This window comes from Propithecus coquereli, unplaced genomic scaffold (assembly GCF_000956105.1).
Source record: "Propithecus coquereli isolate 6110/MARCELLA unplaced genomic scaffold, Pcoq_1.0 Scaffold188, whole genome shotgun sequence".
NCBI lineage: Eukaryota > Metazoa > Chordata > Mammalia > Primates > Indriidae > Propithecus > Propithecus coquereli.
In genome coordinates this window covers 1,901,190-1,926,215 of record NW_012143634.1, presented here as the reverse complement: position 1 = coordinate 1,926,215, position 25,026 = coordinate 1,901,190, and the positions used below count along the sequence as shown (strand labels likewise).

At 39.1% G+C, this 25,026-nt stretch overlaps 1 protein-coding gene across 1 annotated transcript in view; it reads right to left on the bottom strand.

Moving 5' to 3' along the window:
- Positions 1-24,461, bottom strand: part of EFHC2 (EF-hand domain (C-terminal) containing 2) — a 150,995-nt gene extending 126,534 nt beyond the window's left edge. The window contains exon 1 of the mRNA XM_012642805.1: positions 24,237-24,461. Within this exon, the coding sequence (XP_012498259.1) occupies positions 24,237-24,278 (42 nt within the window). The 5' untranslated portion in view covers positions 24,279-24,461. The remainder of the gene's footprint in view (positions 1-24,236) is intronic.
- Between the last annotated feature and the right edge of the window lie 565 nt (positions 24,462-25,026).

Here is a 25,026-nt window from a genome sequence, read left to right as displayed (position 1 = left end):
TCCACTTCTGGGTATATACTTAGAAGAATTGAAAACATATGTCCACAGAAAGAAAATTGTACACAAATGTTCAGAGCAGCATTATTCACGATAGCCAAAAGGTGGAAACAACTCAAATGTCCATAAGCCGATGAATGGATAAATAAAATGTGGTATATTTGTACAATGGAATATTATTCTGCCATCAAAGGGAACAGGGTACTGATACATGCTACAGCATGGATGAATCTTGAAAACATTATGCTAAATGAAAGAAGCCAGACACAAAAGGTCACATGTTGAATGATTCCATTTATATAAAAATAGGCAAAGCCACAGAGACAGAAAGCAGATTAGTGGTTGTCAGGGACTGGGGAGGAGGGAATGGGGACTGACTGTTTACTGTGTACTAGATTTCCTCTAGAGTGATGAAAATTTTCTAGAAATAGATAGCGGGGACAGCTGCACAGCATTATGAATGTACTAAATGCCACTGAACTGTGCACTTTAAATGGTTAAAATGGTAAATTTTATGCTATATATATTTTACCACAATCCAAAAAAAAAAACCCCAGCCAGTGTAAGAGTCATACACCACAAATGAGTCATGTGATGACCAAGCCCAGGGATGGGCAGAATCACGAGGCCCTCCCTGACCACCAGCCCTTCTTTATATACATATACAATGTGTACATGCCTTCATGTTCATTTTGTCTCCCCAACTAGATGACACATTTTTTAAACCCTGGGACTATGGTATGTATTTCTTCCTTTGTCCATGTCCCCTCACCATCTAACACAGCAGTCCCCAACCTTTTTGGCACCAGGGACCGGTTTCATGGGAGATAATTTTTCCACGGACTGGGGGGCAGTGGGGGGACGGTTTCTAGATGATCCAAACACATTACATTTATTGTGCACTTTATTTCTATTATTATTACATTGTAATACATAATGAAATAATTATGCAACTCGCAATAATGCAGAATCAGTGGGATCCATGAGCTTGTTTTCCTACAACTAGATGGTCCTGTGTGGGCGTGATGGGAGACAGGGACTGACAGGAGGCGGAGCTCAGGCAGTGATGGGAGCGATGGGGAGCGACTGTAAATTCAGATGAAGCTTCGCTTGCTCACTTACCGCTCACCTCCTGCTGTGTGGCCTGGTTCCTAACAGGCCACGGACCCACCGCAGATCTAACATATTGTTGCAGATACAGGAAGCCCATAAAACTTGAGTGATACATTCACTGGTTGCCAAATTGAAACTCGTGGTCTGGGTCAGGTAGGCAATAAGGAGCCATTAAAGTTTCCCAAGGGACACAGGGGCAAGATGAGGCAGCACATGTGAAGACAGATTCACTAAGACTGGGCAGGGTGGATTAGAAGGGGAGGGTCTGAATGCAAAAGACTTGTAAAGAGGCCACTACCACATCTTAATGTGAGGATCTTAAGGAAGCTGATTAAACCACAGCATGCTGATCCTTGAGCTACCAATTCCTGCACACAAACACTGGGACCACTATTTCCAGGGATGCCACCCCAGTCGATAACAGAGGATTTCAGAGGGTACTCAAGAAAGTTCATCCTTCCCTATCCTCTTCCTTTTAATTAAGGCCAGAATAAGTCTCTAGTTTGATAGCAGTAAGTTGACTACACCTCCCAAACACTTGCCTATTAAAAAAAAAGCTGGCCTCAGGCTCATACTTTTTGCAGGCATCAAATCTAAAAACACTGTTTTGTTTCCATTTTTTTTTTTCTTACCATGATCTTCCACTTACATGAAATGGTATGATTTCCATTTATGGTAGGGATATAAAGTTTCCCTCTGAAATACATTTGTTTTTTAAAAAGTGATTCAATTCGCAGAGAGGTATTAAGTAATGGATCCATTAGAAAGTAGATAGGATTTTAAAATCATGAAGGTCCCATCTAATGAATGCTACTAAAGTTTGGCAACCCGTGACCCCATGAAACAAATTCCACAGGAGTAGACAAGTTTAAAGCACAAGTGTGGTGGAGGGGGCAGAAATTGGGATAGGAAGAAAAACAGTGATCGAGGAAGCAATGTGATCCTCAGAACCTGTGTCAGGTCTCTCCATGGTGTTCAGGAGCCTGGAGCAGAACAAGGGAGGAGGCACAGGGATCGCTAGGGGACGGGCAGACATGACAAAGTGGGGAGAGGGTGAACTGAAAACACTGAGAAGGCTTTGGCCAGAAAAAGGGGTGAAGTGGTAGAATCAAGCCATAAAACTAAGCAAACAGGAGTGACTGCCTCAATTTACAATCTCCATACTGAAGGGGGCCCTGACTGCCTCTCCTCACAGTACTGGCTTGCTTGTGTCCCTGGTTAGTCAGTGACCAACAGTCTTAATCTCTCCCTCCCATGGGCTCCTTTCCATAGACACATAAAGATTCTTAGGTCTTTTACTTTTTTTTTTTTTTGAGACAGAGTCTCACTATGTTGCCCAAGTTGGTCTCGAACTCCTGGGCTCAAGTGATCCTCCCGCCTTAGCCTCCTGAGTAGCTGGGACTATAGGCATGAGCCACCATGCCCGGCTTAGTCATTCACTTCTTACAGGGGGAAAAACCTTCTTCAACCCTGAGTCCTGCTTTCATTACTGTCTTCACTCCCTCCCATCCTTCATGTTTCACAAAACAGTAGTTTGCAGTCACCGAGAGTCCTTTCTCCCCTCCATTCACTCCTGCACTCTGGATCGCCATGCTATCTCCCTTGCTAGGCCTTACCCTGCAGGACACCACACTATTATAGCGTTAGACAGGTCTAGAGCCCCCTAACTTGAGACATGAGGTTAAGAGAGTAAACAGGGGCCAGGGCCTTAGAGGTTTAAAGGACATTGGAGGCCAGGCGTGGTGGCTCATGCCTGTGATCCCAGTGCTTTGGGAGGCCAAGGTGGGAGGATCACTTGAGCCCAGGAGTTCCGAGGCTGCAGTGAGCTATAATTTTGCCACTGTATTCCAGCCTGGGCAACAGAGCAAGAACCTATCTCTAAAAATAAAAAAGAAAAGGACGTTGGATTTTGGATTTTGTTTTAAGCAGGGGATATGAAGGATCACTCTGGCCACAATACAAAGAACTGGGTATAGTGCAATATTCCAGGCAAGAAATGATGGTGGCCTAGACCGCAGTAATAAAAGTGGAGACAGTGGAAGTGATCAAATTCTGCATATATTTTCAAGGCCGAACAAAAAGGATTTACTGATAGATTAGATATGGGGTGTAGAAAAAGAGATGAGTTGTTAACGACTCCAAATATTTTGGCCTGAGCAACTGGAAGAATGAAGTTTTATGTACTAGGATGCAGAAAGGTGGGAGAGAACCTAAATGAGAGTTCTGGAGGTAGGAGGCAGACACAGGAGTCCAGAATTCTATTTGGAGCATGTTAAGTTCAAGATACTGCTCGACAAGCAAGTAGAAATGTTAACTAGCAGGTGGATATGTGAGTCTGAAGTTCAGGAAAGAGGTCAAGGCTGAATATGAAAATTTTATATATATATCAATTGATAGATGGCATTTAAGACTATAGTACTAGATTGAATGACGACAGTGTAGAAAAGAAGTCCAAGACTAAGCCTTAAAATATCCCAGTGTTAAGAGATCAGGGAGATGGGGTGGAATTAACAAAGGAGACTAAAAAGGAATCGCTAGTGAGATAGGAAGAAAACCAGGAGAGTTTAGTGTCATGAAAACTCTGTAAAGAAAGCATTTGAGGAAGGAGTGCATGATTACATGTGTTAAATGTGACTGATAAGTCATATGAAGATGAGGCTTGAGACTTGACCCCTGACTTCATAACATACTTGACAAGAATGGTTTCTGCAGAGTTATAGGGACAGAAAAATCTTGTGAATCATATGGCTCTTTGAATAGCTCTGGGTAAGGTATTGCAAATAAAAATTCTTGAGTTTCTAGTATTTATAATTTCCTTAAAATAACCCATGCCCAGAAAAATGTAAGAAATAAATAAAAGATCATCTAAACGTCATATCCTCTTAAAGTCTTCCCTAGCTGCTAGAGGCAGAACATTCTGTTCCTGCATAGATCTTCTATTAAAGTCTGGAAAGTCACCCTGTCTTTACATTTACATACTTGCCCATTGCCCCCCAGCTAAATTACCAGGGCCAGGCACAGTGCTTAGAACCCAGAATACAATAAATGTTTCTAAAAAAAATAATAGGTGAGGCCCTTGAAAGAGGCAGCAATGGTACAGATAGAAACAAAGAATCTCAAAAGGTTCATTCTTGATTCATTCATTCAACAAATGAGCCCCTATCTGTATGTCCATAATTCCTATACCGCCATTACTGTACTTAGCAGATTATATTATAGTAATCTGTTTATGTGATTGTATTTCACACTAGACTTTGTACTTTCTGAGAGTAAGGAATACAGGACCTAGCACATAGTAGGTGCTCAATTAATACTTGTTGAATGAATAGAAGAATATACACTGTGGATGATTTTCAAGCAATCAAATATCATCAGCTGATCTTTCCCTGTCCATGTTGTCTGGCTTAGATCCCCTTAAATCTAATGATTAAACATTTGGAATTCTGGGAAATAGAGAACACAACCAGGGAGTAATGGCATAAACTTGGAGCCATAAAGGATACAGCGGGAGATGTGGCACCGAAAGCCTGCTATTCCTATTCCAGCTTTGCTAATACAGGCCATGTGATCCTGGAACAGTCACTTTACTTCTCTAGAGGCCTCTAGGTTTGCAATCTCTAAAATGAGAATAATAATACTTGCTTCACGGGGCAGTGCTTAGGATCAAGTAAGAAAATATCTGTGGCTATGCCTGCCTATTAGCATTTATTATTTTCTCAAGGGAAAGACTTGGTATTGGCTTTTAGAGAGAACTGAGTTAGAGCTCCACTGAAAAAGAACCAAGTAATTCCCTTAGTATCCCTTAGCAATTACCATCCTGAGAGCTAATATGTTCTCTTCCTCACACAGATTTTACAGAACATTTCTGTAAATAATATATAACATTTTATATGACTTAGAACTTAACTTTCTATATTTGATTAAATAATTTTATAGATCTATCTCTACTTTTATGACATTGGTATTAGTAATATTTGTTTCATGAACATGTATGAATTCTTTGATTTTTCATTCCTTGGTAAACAGTCACTTTTAACACTGTTCCTCTTGGTTCCATGAAAGCAAGGCCACAGTCTGTCTTATTTCCCATTTAGCATCTAACACAGGGCCTGATAGGTACACAGTCGATTATTCTTGAACTTAAAGATACCATCTATTTTTAAGATTTATTTTTTGGCAACCCACTGTAGCAAATAGCAGACCCTATGCACATAGATTAGGGTTATAGGAATTCAAAGGAGTACACTAAGGAGTGGTAGAAGCCAGAGACAAATACATGTAGAATTTGGATCTCAAAGTGAGCCTTGAAGTATGCGCTGAATTTGGGCAGAGTAAGAAAAAAGATTTTAGAGCATGTTGAAGAACAGGGACTAGACTCAGCTAGATTCAGGGGCATTTCCTACAGGAGTAAGAAATAAAAGTTTGAAAAGTGGATGTGGAAATCAATCCATAGAGAGCCTTGAATGGCAAAATCAAATACTAAAGTTACATCTTACAGGATATGAGGCTCATTTCTACTAGTATTTCTAAAGGAGGCAGAAGCGGTGGATTGAGCCTTAAGAGCCCTCCACAAAACTAGCCCTTCCCTTGCTGGTCACCACCACTGATACAAGAGAAAGAGAAGGGGCTGGAAGAAGCAAGGGTGAAGGAGGTAGTCCTACTGTTTCGAGGGGCAGCCACCCACTGCCCCGCTCCCCATGAAAGGAACACACATAATTGCTATGAACTCTTGTCAGCACATCTTGGTCCAGCTAGTAATAATGACTAAGAACACCATATGACAAGACCTTTTTATTTTAAACATTAAAATCCACCAACGCCAGCAGAGCTGTACAGGAGAAGCGTGCTGGGCCATAAAATCCACCAATGCTATGAAAATTGAGGAAAAACCAAAACATGTAAAATTCAGAATATAATTCATTCAATCAAGTCCCTGCTAAATTGATGAGCCAATGCTCTACCCAAAGAATATTAGTCAGATTTTTATTAAATATTTCCAATTCTCTTGCTAAATAAAATCAAATCAGCCAGACCTAATTCTTAAAAAGAATGCTTTTAGCACGAAAGGAACTATTACTAAAACCTCTCCACACCCCTTGGCTTGTGAGTTGTGAATTCACACATTCGATCTCAAAACAACAAAACACGCACACTTTTTAAAAGTTCAGTAACACCAATTGCTATTGTTATTCTAATCAACATAGCATGCAAAATTCCATTTTTGTACTATTAGAGCATTAACTTGAAATTTCAATTCAGAATTCTATACCTTAGAAGCTAATACCGTGAGGATTTGTTTGGTGTGATGTAATAGTCCAGACAGCACCTGTTTCAAATTTGCTCCTCCCACCACCCCTCTGCCCCACACACACACACAAGCTTGAGATTTGGCACTATAACCTCTTAGGATTGCATGGCAACCTGCCCTTTGCCCTACTGACTGTGAATTGGTCCTCAGTCCAAGGAAATTAGGCAAATATCTTAGCAAATCATAATAAAGTCAAGAATATACTAGCCCCAGATCAGCACTCCTTGGCATCTCAACTCCCTGGTTCTTATTCCATTTATGACATAATGAAAGGCAGCTGCCAAATCTAGACTCTGCTTCACATCAAATGAATAGTTGATACCACCACCCCTTCCTTGTTGCTAAAGATTAGAAGAGCATGGCCGGGTGCGGTGGCTCACGCCTGTAATCCTAGCACTCTGGGAGGCCGAGGCGGGTGGATCATTTGAGCTCAGGAGTTCGAGACCAGCCTGAGCAAGAGCAAGACCTCATCTCTACTAAAAATAGAAAGAAATTAATTGAACAACTAAAAATATATAGAAAAAACTAGCCGGGCATGGTGGCGCATGCCTGTAGTCCCAGCTACTTGGGAGGTTGAGGCAGAAGGATCACCTGAGCCCAGGAGTTTGAGGTTACTGTGAGCTAGGCTGACACCACGGCACTCTAGCCTGGGCAACAGAGTGAGACCCTGTCTCGGAAAAAAAAAAAAAAAAAAAAGATTAGAAGAGCAATTTTGTCACATGCTTGGGTTGATTAATGAATAATCAATAAGTTACTAGGGCCACTACAGAAACTGTATAGCTAACCCAAACTGAGAAGCAGGCTATGGTCCTCAGCGTAAGGAGTTGTTGATCTGTTTATAATGTCCATTTCACAGCTCCGGCACATCAGAGTCTCTTGTTTCTATCCAGGCTGCATTCCAAATCCCAGATGCTTGACAACCCCATGGCAAAGGCAGGAAGAGCGAGGTGCTTAGTAAGAACCTGAGAGCTCACTAGGACCAGCATGAGCTAGAAGCCTATCTTTGCAGATGTGAATATCATCCCTGTTGCCTTAATAGCTAACACCTGCAGCACTGTTCTAAGTGCTTTAGAAGCATTAAACTCACTTAATCATTGTGGGTATCAGAGGCTGGGGAGGGTGGGGGAGGATGGGGAGAGGATGGTCAACAGATACAAAATTACAGCTACGTAGGAGGAATGAGTTCTGGTGTTCTGCAGCACTATAGAGTGCATATGGTTAACTATAATTTATTGTGTATTTTCAAAAAGCTGCAAGAGAGGATTTTGAATGTTCACAAAAAACAAATGATAAATCTTTGAGGTGACAGATAGGCTAATTACCCTGATTTGATCATTACACATTGTATACACATATCAAAATATCACTCTATATCCCGTAAGTATGTACAATAAAAAAGAGAAAATCTAATGGAAAAATAAGCAATAGATCTGAAAAGGCACTTCACAAAAAAGGAAATAGAAATAGGTAATAAACATACTAAAATATGGTCAACCTCATTAATAAATAATAGATGCAAATTGTTAAAAAAAAAAACCCTTAATTCTCAGAGAAAATCTCTGAATATGCTGTATCATTATCTCTATTTTATAGATGGGGATTCTGAGGCAGAGAGAGTTTAAGTCATTTGCCCACGGTCACTCAATTAGTGCAAACCCAACACCAGAGCTCTTAAGCATTAGGTTTCACATTCTTTGCTCCCTCTTGGAGAAAAGTAATAGACCTCCCCTTGTTTAAGTCATCAGAATTGAATCGTTACTTTTTTTTTTTTGAGACAGAGTCTCGCTTTGTTGCCCTGGCTACAGTGAGTGCCGTGGCATTAGCCTAGCTCACAGCAACCTCAAACTCCTGGGCTCAAGCAATCCTTCTGCCTCAGCCTCCCGAGTAGCTGGGACTACAGGCATGCGCCACCATGCCCGGCTAGTTTTTTCTATATATTTTTAGTTGTTCAATTAATTTCTTTCTATTTTTAGTAGAGATGAGGTCTTGCTCTTGCTCAGGCTGGTCTTGAACTCCTGACCTTGAGCAATCCACCCGCCTGGGCCTCCCAGAGTGCTAGGATTACAGGCGTGAGCCACCACGCCCGGCCTGATTTGTTACTTTTGCTTTTGGCAAAAGTAACCACCATGACCCAGAAGGAAGGAAACAGATCAAATAATTAGATCTAGACTCAATGCCTTAAGAGCAGGGCAGGTATTAGAAGAGGGTACTGTAGAAATCCCACTAAATCCACAGGCAATTATTGGAAATTGGAGGACTGAAGAGAGCCACTCAGTATTTAATATTTCAATAAACATGAACAACATTTAGTTTTCTAATTACTCTTTGAGGTTAATGGAAAATCTGACATAGAATTATCTAAAACTATCATTCTTAGATATTCCTGGTTGATCAGGTTCTGGCCTAGTTTGCTTCTGTTCTGTAAATAGTGTGGTTTTTGTTCTCCCTTCATATCTCATTTATTTTAGATATTTACTTTCTCTTTTCTTCTTTTCTGTCTTTTATGGAGAAGAAAAAATCATTCAGCAGATACTGTGACCCTCCCAACAGAAAATAACAAAATTGCCTCAGGTATAGTGGGATCTTAGAGCTCATGACCATAAGAGCATGAAAGCTATCATTACTTATTAATAAAGCTAAATCACTCAAAAAGTAACCCCAAATGTGCAAATAAAAAAGCTATGTCAAGGAAAACTTCAAACATTTTAAGCTATTAATAATTTTCCTCTTTCCAAACCTAACTTTGGAAATGTGTTGTGCTCGTGATTCTTAACCATCAACTTGGTAGAGTAGGAGACTAAGAGACAGGGCTGATACTGGATGCAGGGTCTTGAAGATCAGGTGCAGGTGTTAAAATAACCAAGTCTTAAACAGAAGTTAACTAGAGGGGCTGATAACCACAGATAATAACTGGCCTCGACCAGCTGGTCAGCTATCCCTGCCACCTTACAAGAACTTTGGCTAATTACAATATCATTTACATTGTAGTTTTAAAATTTTTTCACCCTTGAAATCAACATGACAGTTCTCAGATAGCCATATAAAGTATGAAAATGGGAAGGAACCCAATTCTAGGAATTACTACCCAAACTGTTAGTAAAAGCCAACCCTTTGGCCTTAAATAGTCCTCCCCTCAATTAGTAAGACTGAAAAAGATCTAAGACCACTTCCTCCTCATGCAATTGCTCTCTTTTGAGCCTGCTCACTCTCTTCCCTAAGAGTATACTTTCACTTTCAATAAAGCTTTTGCTTGCTTGGCTTACATGAGGCATCCTGAAATTCTTTTCCCAACTAATGCCAAGAACTTGGAAAAACCTCCACTCAGAGGCAGGTAATAAACTCAATATAACAATAAGATTGATTTTATATATTTAATAATGTATTTAAATCAATAGTGTGGAAAATAAAATTTAAATCAATAAGATCTAGAAAGATGTGCAGCACCTTTCCCACAAGACTGATTTTTTTCCCTCTAAATAATTCAACTCAAGGCAGCAATCAATAAATAGAATTTTACAGATTTTCCCCAAAGTCAGTTAAAATCACTGGCTTGTTTGTAGCTGATTGGTACATCCATTCCCAAATTCCTTCTCCATTGCCGGTCTCCATTTAAAAACTCCAGAAAAAGCTAAATACTACACTTGTTTCCTTAACTTCTTTTTCTGGGATTCTAGAAAAGGGTTTTGCTCTCTTGAGCCAAGGGACAGATGCATGTCATGCTTTCACTCATTCACTTCTTCTTGTCTTGAGATGTGTACATGATGCCTGGAACTGCAAAAAGCCTCTTGGGATCATAGGTGGGAAGGTGGGGAGGGTTGCAGAGATGCTGGCTGAGACAAAGTTGAACCTCTAAACACGTGCCAGCAGCCCCCTACCTCCAGACTTCCTGCTTGGTGGGAAAAAAAAATCCCTGCTTGTTTAAGCCTCTATTGGTCAGGTATTCCATTACTTGCAGTAGAAAGCATTACAAACTAATGCATGCAGTCTCTAAAAGATATCCTTTAATTTTTTAACAGAATAAGATTATTAAGCGATCTAAAGGGTAATTTTCTTTACACATTGGGAAAAATAAAGAAGACAAAGAAAAACTTTGACAAAGAAAAATAAAGTGGGAGGAATCACTGAACCTGATATTAAGATTTATTCTACAGCTACAGTAATAAAAACAGTGTGACAATGGCAGAGGGATAGACAGAGATCAATGGAACAGAATAAAAAAACAGAAAGTGACCCACAGAAATATGCTCAAATGATTTTTCACAAAGATGCAAAAGCAATTCAATGGAAAAATATCTTTTACAACAGATGGTGCTGGAACAACTGGGCATCCACAGGCCAGAAAAATTAATCACGACCTAAATCTCATGCCTTATATAAAAATTAACTCAAAATAGATCACAGACTTAAATATAAAATTTAAAACTATAAAACTTTTAGAAAAAAGAAACACGGGAGAGAATCTTCAGGATCTAGGGGTAGGCAGAGAGTTCTTAGACTTGACACAAAAAGCATAATCCACAAAAGGAAAAATTGATAAATTGGACCTCATCAAAATTGGAAACTTTTGCTTTGCAAAAGACACTGTTAACATGATGAAAAGACAAGCCATCGACTGAGAGAAAACATGTACAAACCACGTCTCAAAGGACTGGTATTTACAATGTATAAATAATCTCAAAACTTAGTAAAAAATAATCCAATTAGAAATGGGCAAAAGACATAAACAAACATTTCACCAAGGTGTATATACAGATGGCAAATAAGCACATGAAAAGTTATTCAACTCATTAACCATCAGAAAAATGCCAATTAAACTCACAATGAGATATCACTACACACCTATCAGACAGCTAAAAGAAAAAAGTGACAACACCAATTTAAAAATTTTTTTTAAATAAAATAAAATGATAATCCATAAAAATGTAGGCTCCATGAAAATAGTAATTTTTGTCCTTTTTGTTCTCTGCTATGTATCCAGTACCTACAATAGTTCCTGGCACATCTTAGTCTATAAATATCTCTTGAATGAATGAATGAATGAATGAATATGAAGGGCTGTGTGGCAACACTGAATGTGTTTCTTACATGGTATTAAGTAAATAAAGCAAGATATAAAATTTTTAAAAATCTAATGACAACACTAAATGCTGACCAGGGTAGGAAGAAACTAGATTACTCATATGTTGTTTTTGGAAATGTAAAACAGGAATTTTCTCTCAAAAATAGTTTGATAGTTTTTTTTTAATAAAATCAAACATGTCAATTATCATATGACACAGCAATTGCACTCTTGGGCTTCTATCCCAGAGAAATGAAAATGAATGTGCACATAAAAAACTGTACATGAATGCTCATAGCAGTTTTATTCACAATAGCTAAAAACTAGAAATGGCCCAGATGTCCTTTAACAGGCAAATGAATACAGAAACTGTGGTACATACATGGAATACCACTCAGCAATAAAAATGAATGAACAATTGATACGTGCAACAGCCCAGATAAATCTCCAGGGAATTATACCAAATTGGAAAAAAGACAATTCCAAATGGTACATACCTTATGATTCCACTTATATGATATTTTTGAAGTAACAAAATATTAGAAATGGAGAACAGATTAGTTGTTGCTGGGGTGAGGGCTGGTGGGAGGCAGGGGAGTTGGTGGGAGGGAGGGAGGTCTGGCTATGAAAGGACAATAGGCCTCTCTATTATTTCTTATGTGAATCTACATGTGTGTTTACGATTGTCTCAATAAAAATTTAATTTAAAAAAAGGAAAGAGAAGGTCACTTTCCTTGATCACCGAGAGAGGTTCCACTCAGGTGTCTTTTATAAAGTATTAGGTATGAACATGAACACAGCTGTGCAACAAATGACTGAACTCTAACAGAAATAATATAGAAATAGTCTTGTAAATGATAAAACAAACTGCTTCAATCTGATAGAGCAGTCTGTTTCAATTACCAGACTCAAGTGAAGAGAAAAAAAAAAGTAGTCTAAATTATGGCTGAAACCATGCGATTGACCCAACCTCCCCGAAAATCTAGCAGTTTTGACCATTTCCTCCTTTGAGATGCCAAATACATTGTTAGGAAAACAAAGAATTTATTTGGCCTTCAACTAGGCAGGCTGGTCATTTTGTCGCAATGGAGTTGCCAGGAAGAATTTGAGCACCCTGCGTCCTGTGTAACACAGAAGTAAAAATGCTCACCTCTCACTTCCCTTTGTTTTATGGAATCTCTCCTCCCCAGGAAGTTTGCTCAGCCCTTTCTGCAACTGTAGAAACAGAATAAACTCCTCCAGGAAATGGCCCAAGAAATCCCTTTACATTTGCACTATTAGTATAGCTGGAATCTATTGTCAGGAGACTCGTCTCCTAAGGAGTCCTGACTGATGAATGCGTATAGAAAAATCTGCTGCTTCCAGAAAAAGCCAAACTGGATGTCAATAAGGAAGAGAGAAATGTCCCTCAGCATGGCACAATAGGCCACAGAGAGGCTTTGAGTCACAACTTGTATAGGGACATCTGCATGCTGCCCTGTCCACTTTGTATAAACTATATATCCTGAGAGGCTTATAGCCTATTTAAGCCACAAAAGCAAATGACTTTCATCCTCCTTTATATTCACCGTTGCTAAAATAAGAATTATTTTGTTCCACAGCAGCAGTGGAAGACATAAGTGAGAAGCTAATTCCAGAGATGATTCTCGCAAGCTATGTTTATCCCCATCTAGGTTCTAACCACGGTTGCTGCAGGTAGAATCACAAGTTGCAAAGAACAATATTGTTGGACTCTTTTACAGTGATGATATACTCACGTGTAGAGGGGGCAAGGGACAGTCATCTATTAAGGGCCTGTCTTGTGCACAGAAGGTGCGAGAACATGGAGGGCAACACAAAAAGCAGGCAATCACAGTTTCTCAGCCAGCTTAGACTGCCATGATCACACATAAAGAATGCAAACCACAACACAGGAGATAAAGCAGTAAATGAGTGGTGTGGATGATATGAGCATTTGGAGTTATGTAGATGGAGAGAGAGTTGGTTTCTTGTTGAGATGATCAGGGAAGGCTGTAATGAGGATGGGGGATTAGAGCCAAATTTTGAGGGAATCTAGGATCTAGATGGGAAGAGGAAGAGGAATGAGGATTCTGTCAGGGAAGGGGACAAACAAACTAATAATAGAGTGGAAAAGTCCAAAATATATTCACAGGACAGACAATGAGCTGGTTTAACTAGAATATTAGGCTTGTTTTCCATTATGGAAAAAAAGATTGTTTAGGAAGAAACTATTGTTGGAATCTTTTCCAATGATGATATATTCATGTGTTCCTTGTATAATTTAAAAACACAGGCCAGACACAGTTGCTCACACCTGTAATCCTAGCATTCTGGGAGGCCAAGGTGGGAGGATCACTTGAGACCAAGAGTTCAAAACCAGCCTAAGCAAGAGCAAGACTCCATCTCTACAAAACAAATAGAAAAATTAGCCAGGAGTAGTGGTGCACGCCTATAGTCCCAGCTACTCAGGAGGCTGAGGCAGGAAAATCCCTTGAGCCCAGGAGTTTGAGGTTGCAGTGAGCTATGATGAAGCCACTGCACTCTAGCCCGGGAAACAGAGAGAGACTATCTCAAAAAAAAAAAAAACCAAATAAATAAAATAAAAATAAAAACAAAAAATTTTAAAGAAAGGGATACTAAAACTGAGGAGAGCATGCAGATTCATAGGTATTAAGTCTGTGGCTGGTGTGGCAGACAAAGTTTGTTGGTTCCTAACATTTATTAACCCTCTTTTCCCTTTCTCGCACCTCTTGTAGCAAAGGATAGTCATGTGACTCAATTTTATAAAATAAGATGGACAGAGGGAACCTACTGGGGGGATTCCTGGGAAACATTTTATTTTATGATATAAGAAGAGCTGTTTCCCCTCCCTCTCCTTTCTGCTTGTCTTGAACATGGTTGTGCATAGTTGTGATGACTGGAACTGAGGCAACCATTTTGCAACCATCAGGTCATGAGCCTAAGAAAGAAAAGCCGATATTCTGAAGATGGTGGAATGGAGAAATAAAAAGAACCTGACTCCTTTATGACATTAATAAACTACTTCTAAACCTGAAACTGCTGCACCTCTAGATTTCTTACGATGCAAGACAATTAATTTGGCTTAAATCACTGTTAGTCAGGTATTCTGTTACTTATAGCCAAATGTAACCTAGGTGACAGAGCTATAAAGTTCAGCACAGAATGCAAAGTGGCCAATTAGGTGTTTGATCCCTAAACAGGCAAAGTGACTCTAATTTCTGAACCCCAGATTAACATTTAGAAATAGCAATGGAATGTTATGTCTTTTCCAAAGTATGAATGGCAGCTTCAAGAAGTGGCCAATCTGGCCAGGCACGGTGACTCACGCCTGTAATCCTAGCCCTCTGGGAGGCCGAGGCGGGCAGATTGTTTGAGTTCGAAACCAGCCTGGGCAAGAGCGAGACCCCGTCTCTACTAAAAATAGAAAGAAATTAATCGGACAACTAAAAATATATAGAAAAAATTAGTCGGGCATGGTGGCACATGCCTGTAGTCCCAGCTACTAGGGGAGGCTAGGGCAGTAGGATCACCTGAGCCCAGGAGTTTGAGGTTGCTGTGAGCTAGGATGATGCCACAGCACTCTAGCCTGGGCAACACAGTAAGACTCTGTCTCAAAAAAAAAAAAACAGAAGTGGCCAATCTGAAATAATGTAATTTCAAGGATATTTCTCTAGTTACTGGGAACAAAGTGGCAGAATTCTTTAAATGAAAACTTTCCTGTGATCTATTGTTTTGTATGTATGCCCAGCAAAGCCCCCCACTGCCAACTCCTTTCTTTGCTTTTTTTTTTTTTTTTTTTTGAGACAGAGTCTCACTCTGTTGCCCGGGTTAGAGTGAGTGCCGTGGCATCAGCCTAGCTCACAGCAACTTCAAACTCCTGGGCTCAAGCCATCCTCAGCCTCCCTAGTAGCTGGGACTACAGGCATGCGCCACCATGCCTGGCTAATTTTTTTATAAATATATATTTTTAGTTTTCCACCTAATTTCTTTCGATTTCTTTAGTAGAGACGGGGTCTCGCTCTTGCTCAGCCTGGTCTCGAACTCCTGAGCTCAAACGATCCACCCGCCTCGGCCTCCCAGAGTGCTAGGATTACAGGCATGAGCCACCATGCCCACTCTTTGCTATTTTTTTATTTACTAACTTTATTGAGATATAACTTCTATATCATAAAGTTCACCCATTTAAAATGTACAATCCAATGGAGTTTGGTGTTATTACAGAGTTGTGCAATCATTACCGTAATCTAACTTTAGAACACGTTCATCATCCCAAAATGAAACCCTATACCCATTAGCAGTCACTCCTCATTTCTTCCCTTTCCCCACACAGCTCTAGGCAACCACTAATCTGCTTTCTATCTCTACAGATTTGTGTATTCTGCACATTTCACATAAGTGGGATCATACAATATGCAGTCTTTTGTATGAAATATAGTATTTAACATAATGCTTTTGAGGTTCATCCAGGTGTAGTATGTATCAGTACTTCATTCTTTTTATGGCTGAATAAAATATTATTCATTGTATGGATATACCACATTTTGTTTATCCATTCATCAGTTGATAGATATTTGGGTTGTTTCCCATTTTTGCTATTATGAACAATGCTATCATGAACATACATGTACAGGTTTTTATGTAGGCATATGTTTCCTTTTCTCTTGGGTATATATCTAGGAGTGCTGTGTTATACAGTGACTCTATGTTTAACCATTGAGGAAACTGCCAGACTGTTTTCCACAGCAGAGGCACCATTTTACATTCCTACCAGCAACATATGAGGGTTCCAGTTTCTCCACATTCTTGCTGACACTTGTTATTATCTGTCTTTTTTGTCATGGCCATCCTAAGAGGTGTGAAGTGATATCTCACTGTGGTTTTAATTTGTATTTATCTAATTACTGATGATATTGAGTGTCCTTTAATGTGCTTATTAGCTATTTATATATTTTCTTTGAAGAAATGTATATTCAGACCCTTCACTCATTTTTTAAATGGATTATTTGTCTTCACAAATATTTCCTCCCACATTGTGGGTTGCCTTTTCACTTTTTTCATGGTGTTCTTGAAGCACAACTTTGGCTATTTATTGCAGCATTATTTGTAATAGCAAAAGACTGGAAATAATGCAACTATACATCAAAAGGGTATGAGTTAAACAAACTATTTTAAGTCCACACAATGGAGTACTATGTAGCTGTGAAAAGGAGTGATGAATAGCTGTACATACTACCATGAAGTGATCCTCAAGATACACTGTTAAAATGAAAAAAGGAAGGTGCAAGAAAATATATAGGGTATGCTACCATTTATTTAATAAAATATATTTAAAAATTTTTTGTTTTAAAAACCAAAAAGAAGGAGAAGGAGAAGTAGGTGGAGAGGAGGAAGAAGGGGAAAGATAAATCCAAACTAAATAGTTTTTTTTTTTAAGTGACTTATGGAAGGAGGGAGAGAACAAGATTTAAGGGACAGGATAAAAGCTAGACTTCTCTGAAAGTACCTTACTTTGCTAACTTGACGTTGAAACCACACAAATGTTTTACATTATAATGAAAAAAAGTTTTAAGAATCAAAAGTACAATGAAACAAATGAAATTAACCAGATATTAAGTTGGTGACTTAACCATACTGCCAGCAATCATTTAAATGAAATCAAAACCCAGTGATTTGACAGTAAATTCTCAGTGGGATATACCCTAACAACAGAAAGAACTCTTGAACTATTTCAAACCTCAAATTATTGATGATAATATCATTATTAATCAAAAATTAAATGGATATATATTTTTATTTATGATAGGATAAAGCAAGTAAGTAATTTTGCTAATGTCCTTATAAATCAAGATTTTCCATGTAAGTAAAAGATAAATATAAAATCAAAAAAGTTAAATAAAAACCTTATAATCCCTAATTTGCATTGGAAATATCAGTTTGAACTCATGTTGTATTTTATCTTTAAAAATATACACATATTTTCTAGCCTTGTTTTAAGAGAATGAAAATTCAAGCCACAGACTAGGAGAAAATATATGTATATTTCTCCCATATATTCAAAAATGGACTTGTATCCAGAATACATAAAAAAAAACTTTTAAAACTCAACAGGTTGGAAACAACCCAATTAAAAACAAGTAAAAGACATGAACAGACGTTTCACCAAGGAAAGATATATGGACGGCAAATAAGCACAAAAAAAAGATGTTCTACATCATAGCCATTAGGGAAAAAAAATTAAAATCAAGATAAGATACCACTATATGCCTATTAAAATGGCTAAAATCCAAAACACTGACAATGCCAATTGTTCACATGGGTTTGGAATAACAGGAATTCTCAGTCATTGTTGGTGGGAATGCAAAATGACAATTTCTTATAAAGTTAAACACACACCTCCCGTAAGGCCAGTTCCGAATTTATGTGAAAGTATCCTGCCATTCATAGGAAAGCAATGACCATTTTGCTGCAGTTTTCAACTTCTCATATGTGTAAGCAAAGCTTTCCTTGTTTAACAGGTATCAAAAAGAAGGTCAGAAATCTTCTCATTTCAGTTGAAAATGAAATTTATATGGGCCTGATCTCAAGTTTAACCCAGAATTCAGTATGTGGAAAAATACAAGCACAGGTTTCACACTGGAGAAGTAAATTTTATTCTTTATTTTTAGTTTTTAAAAAATAAGATTCTCGTGTATATATAGGTCTATAAAGATATCAAGATTATAATTTTGCAACTGCCTGTATTTAAGCCTGATTGTGTCAGTCAGTAAAAGAACTTAATTTTTAAGTCTTGTATAAAATTGTATCTTAGGTTATATTTTTATTCATATTGCTTTGTCATATGCTTTTAGTAGCTTTACTAATTAACATTGTCAATATATTTTTATATTATAAGTAGCATTAATTAAAATGAATTTATAACCTTTATCTAAATTAAATCAACCGAACCTACTTTTTGAAAAATTGAATCCCATCTCGGATATAAACAGAAATAATAATTTTGAATTATTTAACAAAATTGTATTATACTGACTTACGAGTTTTTTTAATCTATGAAAAGACAAGAAAGGAAAAGAAAGAAAGGTGAAGGAAAGACAGGTAAGCTAACTGTTTTTTTTCTCAAAAAAGCTGGCTAAAAGTCATTTTTAGTTTTAAACAGGGGAGAAAACTACTCTTGCTCATACCGTATACTATATATCATTCCTCACTAGCACCGTCTACAGTAGAAACTACGGGAAGACTTTTAGGTCTACTTAGATAAGATAAAAAGAAAAAAAAATCAAGTAGAAAATTTCACCATAAGAAAAGACAAATGGAAGTTTCCTCTACTACATTCCCACTTGCTTTAGAGTTGATACCCTTTGTGGGAAAAAGAAAGAGTAGGTGAATAAGTTGGCTGAAATCAACACATCCACAGAAAACTATTGTCCTTTTTACTCCAAAAAGACAAGTAATACCAGATTATTATATCTACAACTCACAGATGACAGATTATGCTAATGTACCATGGATTGTAGATATAATTTTTATGAAGGAGTTCCCCATGACCTGAAAATCATTTCAAAGATTCCTCCAGGGTAAAAAGATTGAGATTTGGGGTGACAAAAATGTCTTGAGACTAGTCAGAGGTGATAGTTGTACAACACTGTGAATGTACTAAATGCCACTGAATTGTATACTTTTTAAATGGTCAGTGGTAAATTTTATGTTCCGTGAACTTTATTTCAAAAAATTTAAAAGAAAAAGATTGAGAAAAGCTGAGTAGGCTTCCTGAAGGGTGAGAGACTAGATCCAACCTTGAAAGACATTGAAGATCTGAATTCAAAATACTGAGGCAAGAATTGATGGAGGTGACTCTAAAGATAGAGTGGTTTTCAGACACTGTGCAACCACAGTAAGTTATATTTTAGTGCAGCCCAATTCACATACATATATGTGCATGAGTGCACATGCACGCACAAAACAGAAACAAAAGTTTGTGAAACAACATTAACTCATCCCAAGCATTTTTTATTCTATTCCACTCTATTCTTTTCTTTCTACATTTTTCCTTTTTAAAAAAATGCTGACCATAATTCACTAAATTCTTATTTTATTTTACTACTGTGTATTCAAATAATTTTTCTTTCTTCTTAAGGAAGCCTTTGCTTCACTATAAATTAGATGATGGGCTATTTACAACAAACCCTCCTAAGATGGTACAGCAAGGTAGCTTCATAAAAAGCAGAGAGAATAAGCTCCTCATTATTCATTAGAGGCATTCAGGATCAGCTACACAACCATCTGTCCAAAATGCTGTAGAAAGAATTTCTGGCTCTGGCTGGAAATGTCCCTTTTAACTTTAATATCCTATCATTTTGACAATACACCCGAGATTCTCTTGCTCAATACAAATTCAGCACGTAAATTGTTGGAAAAAGATACTGTGTATCTGGAATTTAGTTATGATCTTTCCCTAAGGTTTTCAATTCGTATCAAAGTAATTTTAATGTCATCGGTGGTACAAATGCTCATATTTTAGAAAGCACAATACTTTTTGTATTTCAGAGATAGAAATATAGGTTGCACATCACTTACCTGTGAACAGAAATCAATCTATTGTTCATGACTGACAACTGGAAGCTAAATTAGTTCCTTTTTAATTTCTATGAAAAAGCAGTAAACATTAGCTCATGTCATAATTTTAAATCCAAACAGCCAAGTAATTATGCTATCTACAGGAGGCCAAGGTTTTTCACTTGGTAATTTAATTCAGCAAGCTGGGAGGAGGGTGGGGATTAAAAGGACAGATATGGCTCTACTGACTTTCTGACTGTTCTATGCCATAAAGCATCCAATCTAATACAAGTTTTTTAAATAATATTAATTTTTTGGCTACACATAGCACATTTAGTACCAAGATTAGTGCAACAATTTTTTAGATGCGGCCACCTAATTTGGGTTCCATACTAGGAGACTCAGTAAATAAATACTTATTTGTTAATGACAGCCCAAGGAATCTAATAAGTATACTGTCATTTTCTAGTTCACTCACACATATACACACACACACACACACACACACACACACACTTCCAGTGGTCTCAGGCATAAATTAAATGAATAATTATTTTAAACACACTCATCAATCAAGAAACAGACCCATGCATAAATTATGCTTGATTTACGACAAAGGCGGATTTGCAGAGAAATGGAGAAAGAATGGCCTTTTCCAAAAATGTTCCTCAGTCAACTGAATATCCATATGGGGAAAAAAAACAACAACCTGACTCCTATCTCCTTTTATACGTACACACACACAGACACATACACACAAAGGTATTCTAGTTAGACTGTAGTTATAAATGTGAAAGGTTAAAACAAAGTTTCTAGAAGATAACATGGGAAATATCTTCATGTCTTTGTTGTAAGTAACTATTTCTAAAATAGTAAACAAAAAGCAGTAACCTAAAGGAAAAATTATTCATCATAAACACCATTAAAAAAGTGAAACGGCAAACCATAGACCAGAAGATATCCAAAATTTACATAGAACTCCTACAAATTACTAAGAAATGGGCAGGCAACCCAGTAGAAATTTAGACAAGAGACAAGCAGGCCCTACACAAAAGAGTAATGCCCAATAAATGGCCATCCAAATGACCAATAAATGTGTAAAACATGCTCAATTTCATCAGAAATCAGGGAAGTGAAGATTAAAATTACAAAGAATTGCACTATAGCCACCCACCAAAATATCTTAAATGTAAAAGACTAACAATATCAAGTGTTAGAAAAGAATATGGAGCAACAGGAACATAAAATGCTGGTGGGAATTTAAATTGGTATAATTACCTGGACAGCATCTACTAATGCTAAACATATGAATAGGATATGATCTAGCTAGCAATCGTAACAAAAGATATGAACAAGAATGGTCACAGCAAAACTATTCTTAACAACCCCAAACAAGCCAAATATCTATCAAGAATATAATGTGTATAAATGATGTCAAATTCATACAAAATGTGATACTACAGAGCAATGAAAATGTCCAAACTACCTCTACAGACAGCCACATGGACAACTCTCACAAACATAATGTTGAGTTAAAAAAGCCAGTCACAAAAGAATAAACACTGAACATTTCCTCTGATAAAAAGTTCAAAAGCAAGCAAAACCTATTATAGTGATAGAAGCCAGATAGTGGTTACATTTGGAGAGTAGGGAAGGGGTAATGAACAGAAAGAGTCAGAGGTAGAGTTGCCAAATAAAATACAGGATGCTCAGTTAAATCTGAATTTCAGATAAATAACAAATAATCCTTTAGCATAAATAGGTTCTATGCAATATTTGGGACATGTATTTTTTTTTTTTTTTTGAGACAGAGTCTCACTCTGTTGCCCTGGCTAGAGTGAGTGCCGTGGCATCAGCCTAGCTCACAGCAACCTCAAACTCCTGGGCTCAAGCGATCCTCCAGCTTCAGCCTCCCGAGTAGCTGGGACTACAGGCATGCGCCACCATGCCCGGCTAATTTTTTTTTTTTATATATATTTTTAGTTGTCCAATTAATTTCTTTCTATTTTTAGTAGAGATGGGGTCTCGCTCTTGCTCAGGCTGGTTTCCAACTCCTGAGCTCAAACAATCCGCCCGCCTCGGCCTCCCAGAGAGCTAGGATTACAGGCGTGAGCCACCCTGCCCGGCCTGTATTTTTTTTTTATTTGCTAAATCTGGCAACCCTAGTCAGGGAGAATGCTGACTAGAAATATTCTATTTCTTGATGTTCATTTTGTGATCATCCATTGTGCATTTTTCTGTACATGTGTTGTACTTCAATAAAAAATGATTTTTTTTAAAAAGCAAAAGTACACTGAGTACAACCTTACAGATTTTAAAATATGTCATCCAACCACTGTTTTTCCTTCCCACCCTTAATCATGACATGTGAGAGCCGTGATACTTCTGCAGGAGGTGGGCATCTACCCATCAGCCAAGAAATACACAAACCAGTGTTTAGAGTTTGGCTGACCAGCCAACTGTGGGGGTCAGAGTCCGGTGGCCTGAAGCTACAAAGAAAACGGGTACTTGAGGGCCAATATCTTGGGTATGGACACTGTTCAGATTCCATGAAGTCAAATACTTCCATCTCGGAAGCCCGGTGGCTCACGCCTGTAATCCCAACACTCTAGGAGGCCAAGGCAGGAGGATTGCTTGAGGGCAGGAGTTCCAGATCACCCTGAGCACCAGCCAGACGCCATCTCTACTAAAAATAGAAAAAATTAGCCGGGCATGGTGGCGCATGCCTGTAGTCCCAGCCACTCGGAAGGCTGAGGCGGGAGGATCGCTTGAGCCCAGGAGTTTGAGGTTGCTGTGAGCTAGGCTGACACCACAGCAGTCTAGCCCACGTGACAGAGCGATACTCTGTCAAGAAAAAAAAACAAAACACCCCAAAAACTTCAATTAGCTGCCTCCCTGCTTTTTTTTTTTCAGCATATTATGGGGGTACAGATGTTTAGGTTACGTATGTTGCTCTTGCCCCCCCCGCCCCCCTCCCCCCCAAGTCCGAGTTTCAAATATGTCCATCCTTCGGGGGTGGTGCACATTGCACTCTTTGTGTATGCAAATACCCGTCCCCTCCTCCCTCCTCCCCCCTCCCCCCTGCCCAACATCCAATAGATGAGCAACAATGGTGATATAGCACCTCTTGTATACTCCTGGATAGAGCTGGAACGCCTTCTACTAAGTGAGGTATCCCAAGAACAGAAAGACAAGCACCACATGTACTCACCATCAAATTGGTATTAACCGATCAACACATAAATCCACATATAAGAATACCATCTGCCTGCTTTTAAACTTATCAGAGGTTTACAGAAATGCCTTGAGTGGCTGCATCTAATTCCTTTCCATGGGTGTATTACCTACCTTCGCCTGCAGACACAACTGGCAAACCCAAGTAAGGAGTAGTAACCAGTGCAAATAAAAGCCTGACTCATTTTCCTGCTGTTGTTTAAATTAAGGTGCTATTTACTGGCAAAAGTTCTTTAACCCTCAGGGGTTTTCATGTTGTTGTGTTGTGTTGTTTTGTTTAGTACTTTCTTCTTGTTTTGAAATGAACCCTTCCCAATAGTAAATAAAGAAAAAAAAATCTGTCCACGTTTGGGTGCCTCTGTGAAGTTTGGGACTAAACTTTATATATAGTCCGATGGAAACCTTACCTATCTACCACCTACCCTCCTTGAGATCAGTGCCAGATTTCTTCGATGTAATAACAGAAGCTCTGTCTCTTTCACCCAGGGTATTGGGTTCTGCACTGTGGAGACAGGTTGCCTGAAAGAAATCCAGCTTCACCACTGAGACTGTGTAGCTCTGTGCCTCAATTTTCTCAACTGTAAAGTGGGAATAAAAGTACCTAATTCAAAGGGCTTTGGGGAACATCCAATGCCGGGAAAGGTGATTAAAGCGCCTGTCACACATTAGACGTTCAACGATTATCATCATTACTGTCGGCTACGTTTGAGGGTCCTGCCACCTCTAAGGACTCTACTTATGTATCTAATGTAGGAAGAGCATCCAGGTGCAGTTGGAGAGATGGGGGAAGGAGCCTATTTTAAAGTTTGGCCCAAGTTGCCCCCAAGTCACAGAAGGGGAACCAGAGGCAGAAGGCGTCCATTAGGGTCTGCAGAGGTGGCCACGCCCCAACTCTGCCTGGACCCCAGACTCCGGCCAGGGCCTCTGACCTCGGACGCCCTGGCTACTCACGTTGCGGTTGAAGCTGTTGCCAGGCAGCAGAGGCAGAGCCATGGCGCTCAGCGTCCGGATCCCGGATCCGAGAAGACAGGGGCGGGCAAGCAGCGGCCGCCTCCCGGCCGCGTCTTTTGGCCCCCACGTTACCTGGAGACGGGAGGCGGTGTCACAGGAGGGAGGCGGGGCTGGGGCGGGACAGGAGGAGGGGCGGGGCTAGAGCGTCCCCCGCGCGCTCCTCCCCTCGCCCGCGCCCGCGCACTCTCGGCGGGCCCCGTCCTGCCCGCGCGGGGTGCACATGCGGAGACTTGCCCCCACGCCGTTCTCCGCCCCCGCCGCCTTCTGGTTCAACCCCTTTATAGCGCTCAAAGCCCTTTCTCGTGTTTCAGCACCTCCAGTTCTTGCCGGAACGTTTTTTGCCATTTGGTTATTAAATTAAGTTCAAACACTCAGAAAAGTACCGAAAGTAATAGGACTCCCGTGTGCTCACTGAGATGTAACACAAGTCGATGCTTTCCTATGTTGCATTTACATCAGCTTTTAGTTTGTAATTAAAACGTTCCAGATGAATCTAAAGCCATACGTAGCCCACATGAAAACCCATTCCAACGGTAAGCACCACCTTCGGTATTTCCTGTGTACATTTTTATATTTGAACTAAGCGTTTGTAGGGTCCAATCAGAGGTGGCCTGGAGCGGGGATCAAGTGGCACAAAACGCAACCCCTGTCAATCCATCATACACCCAAGACACCCAGGCCAGGAACCTCCTCAATTGCTCTCCCTACTTCTATGGCTAATCCCTCCCCA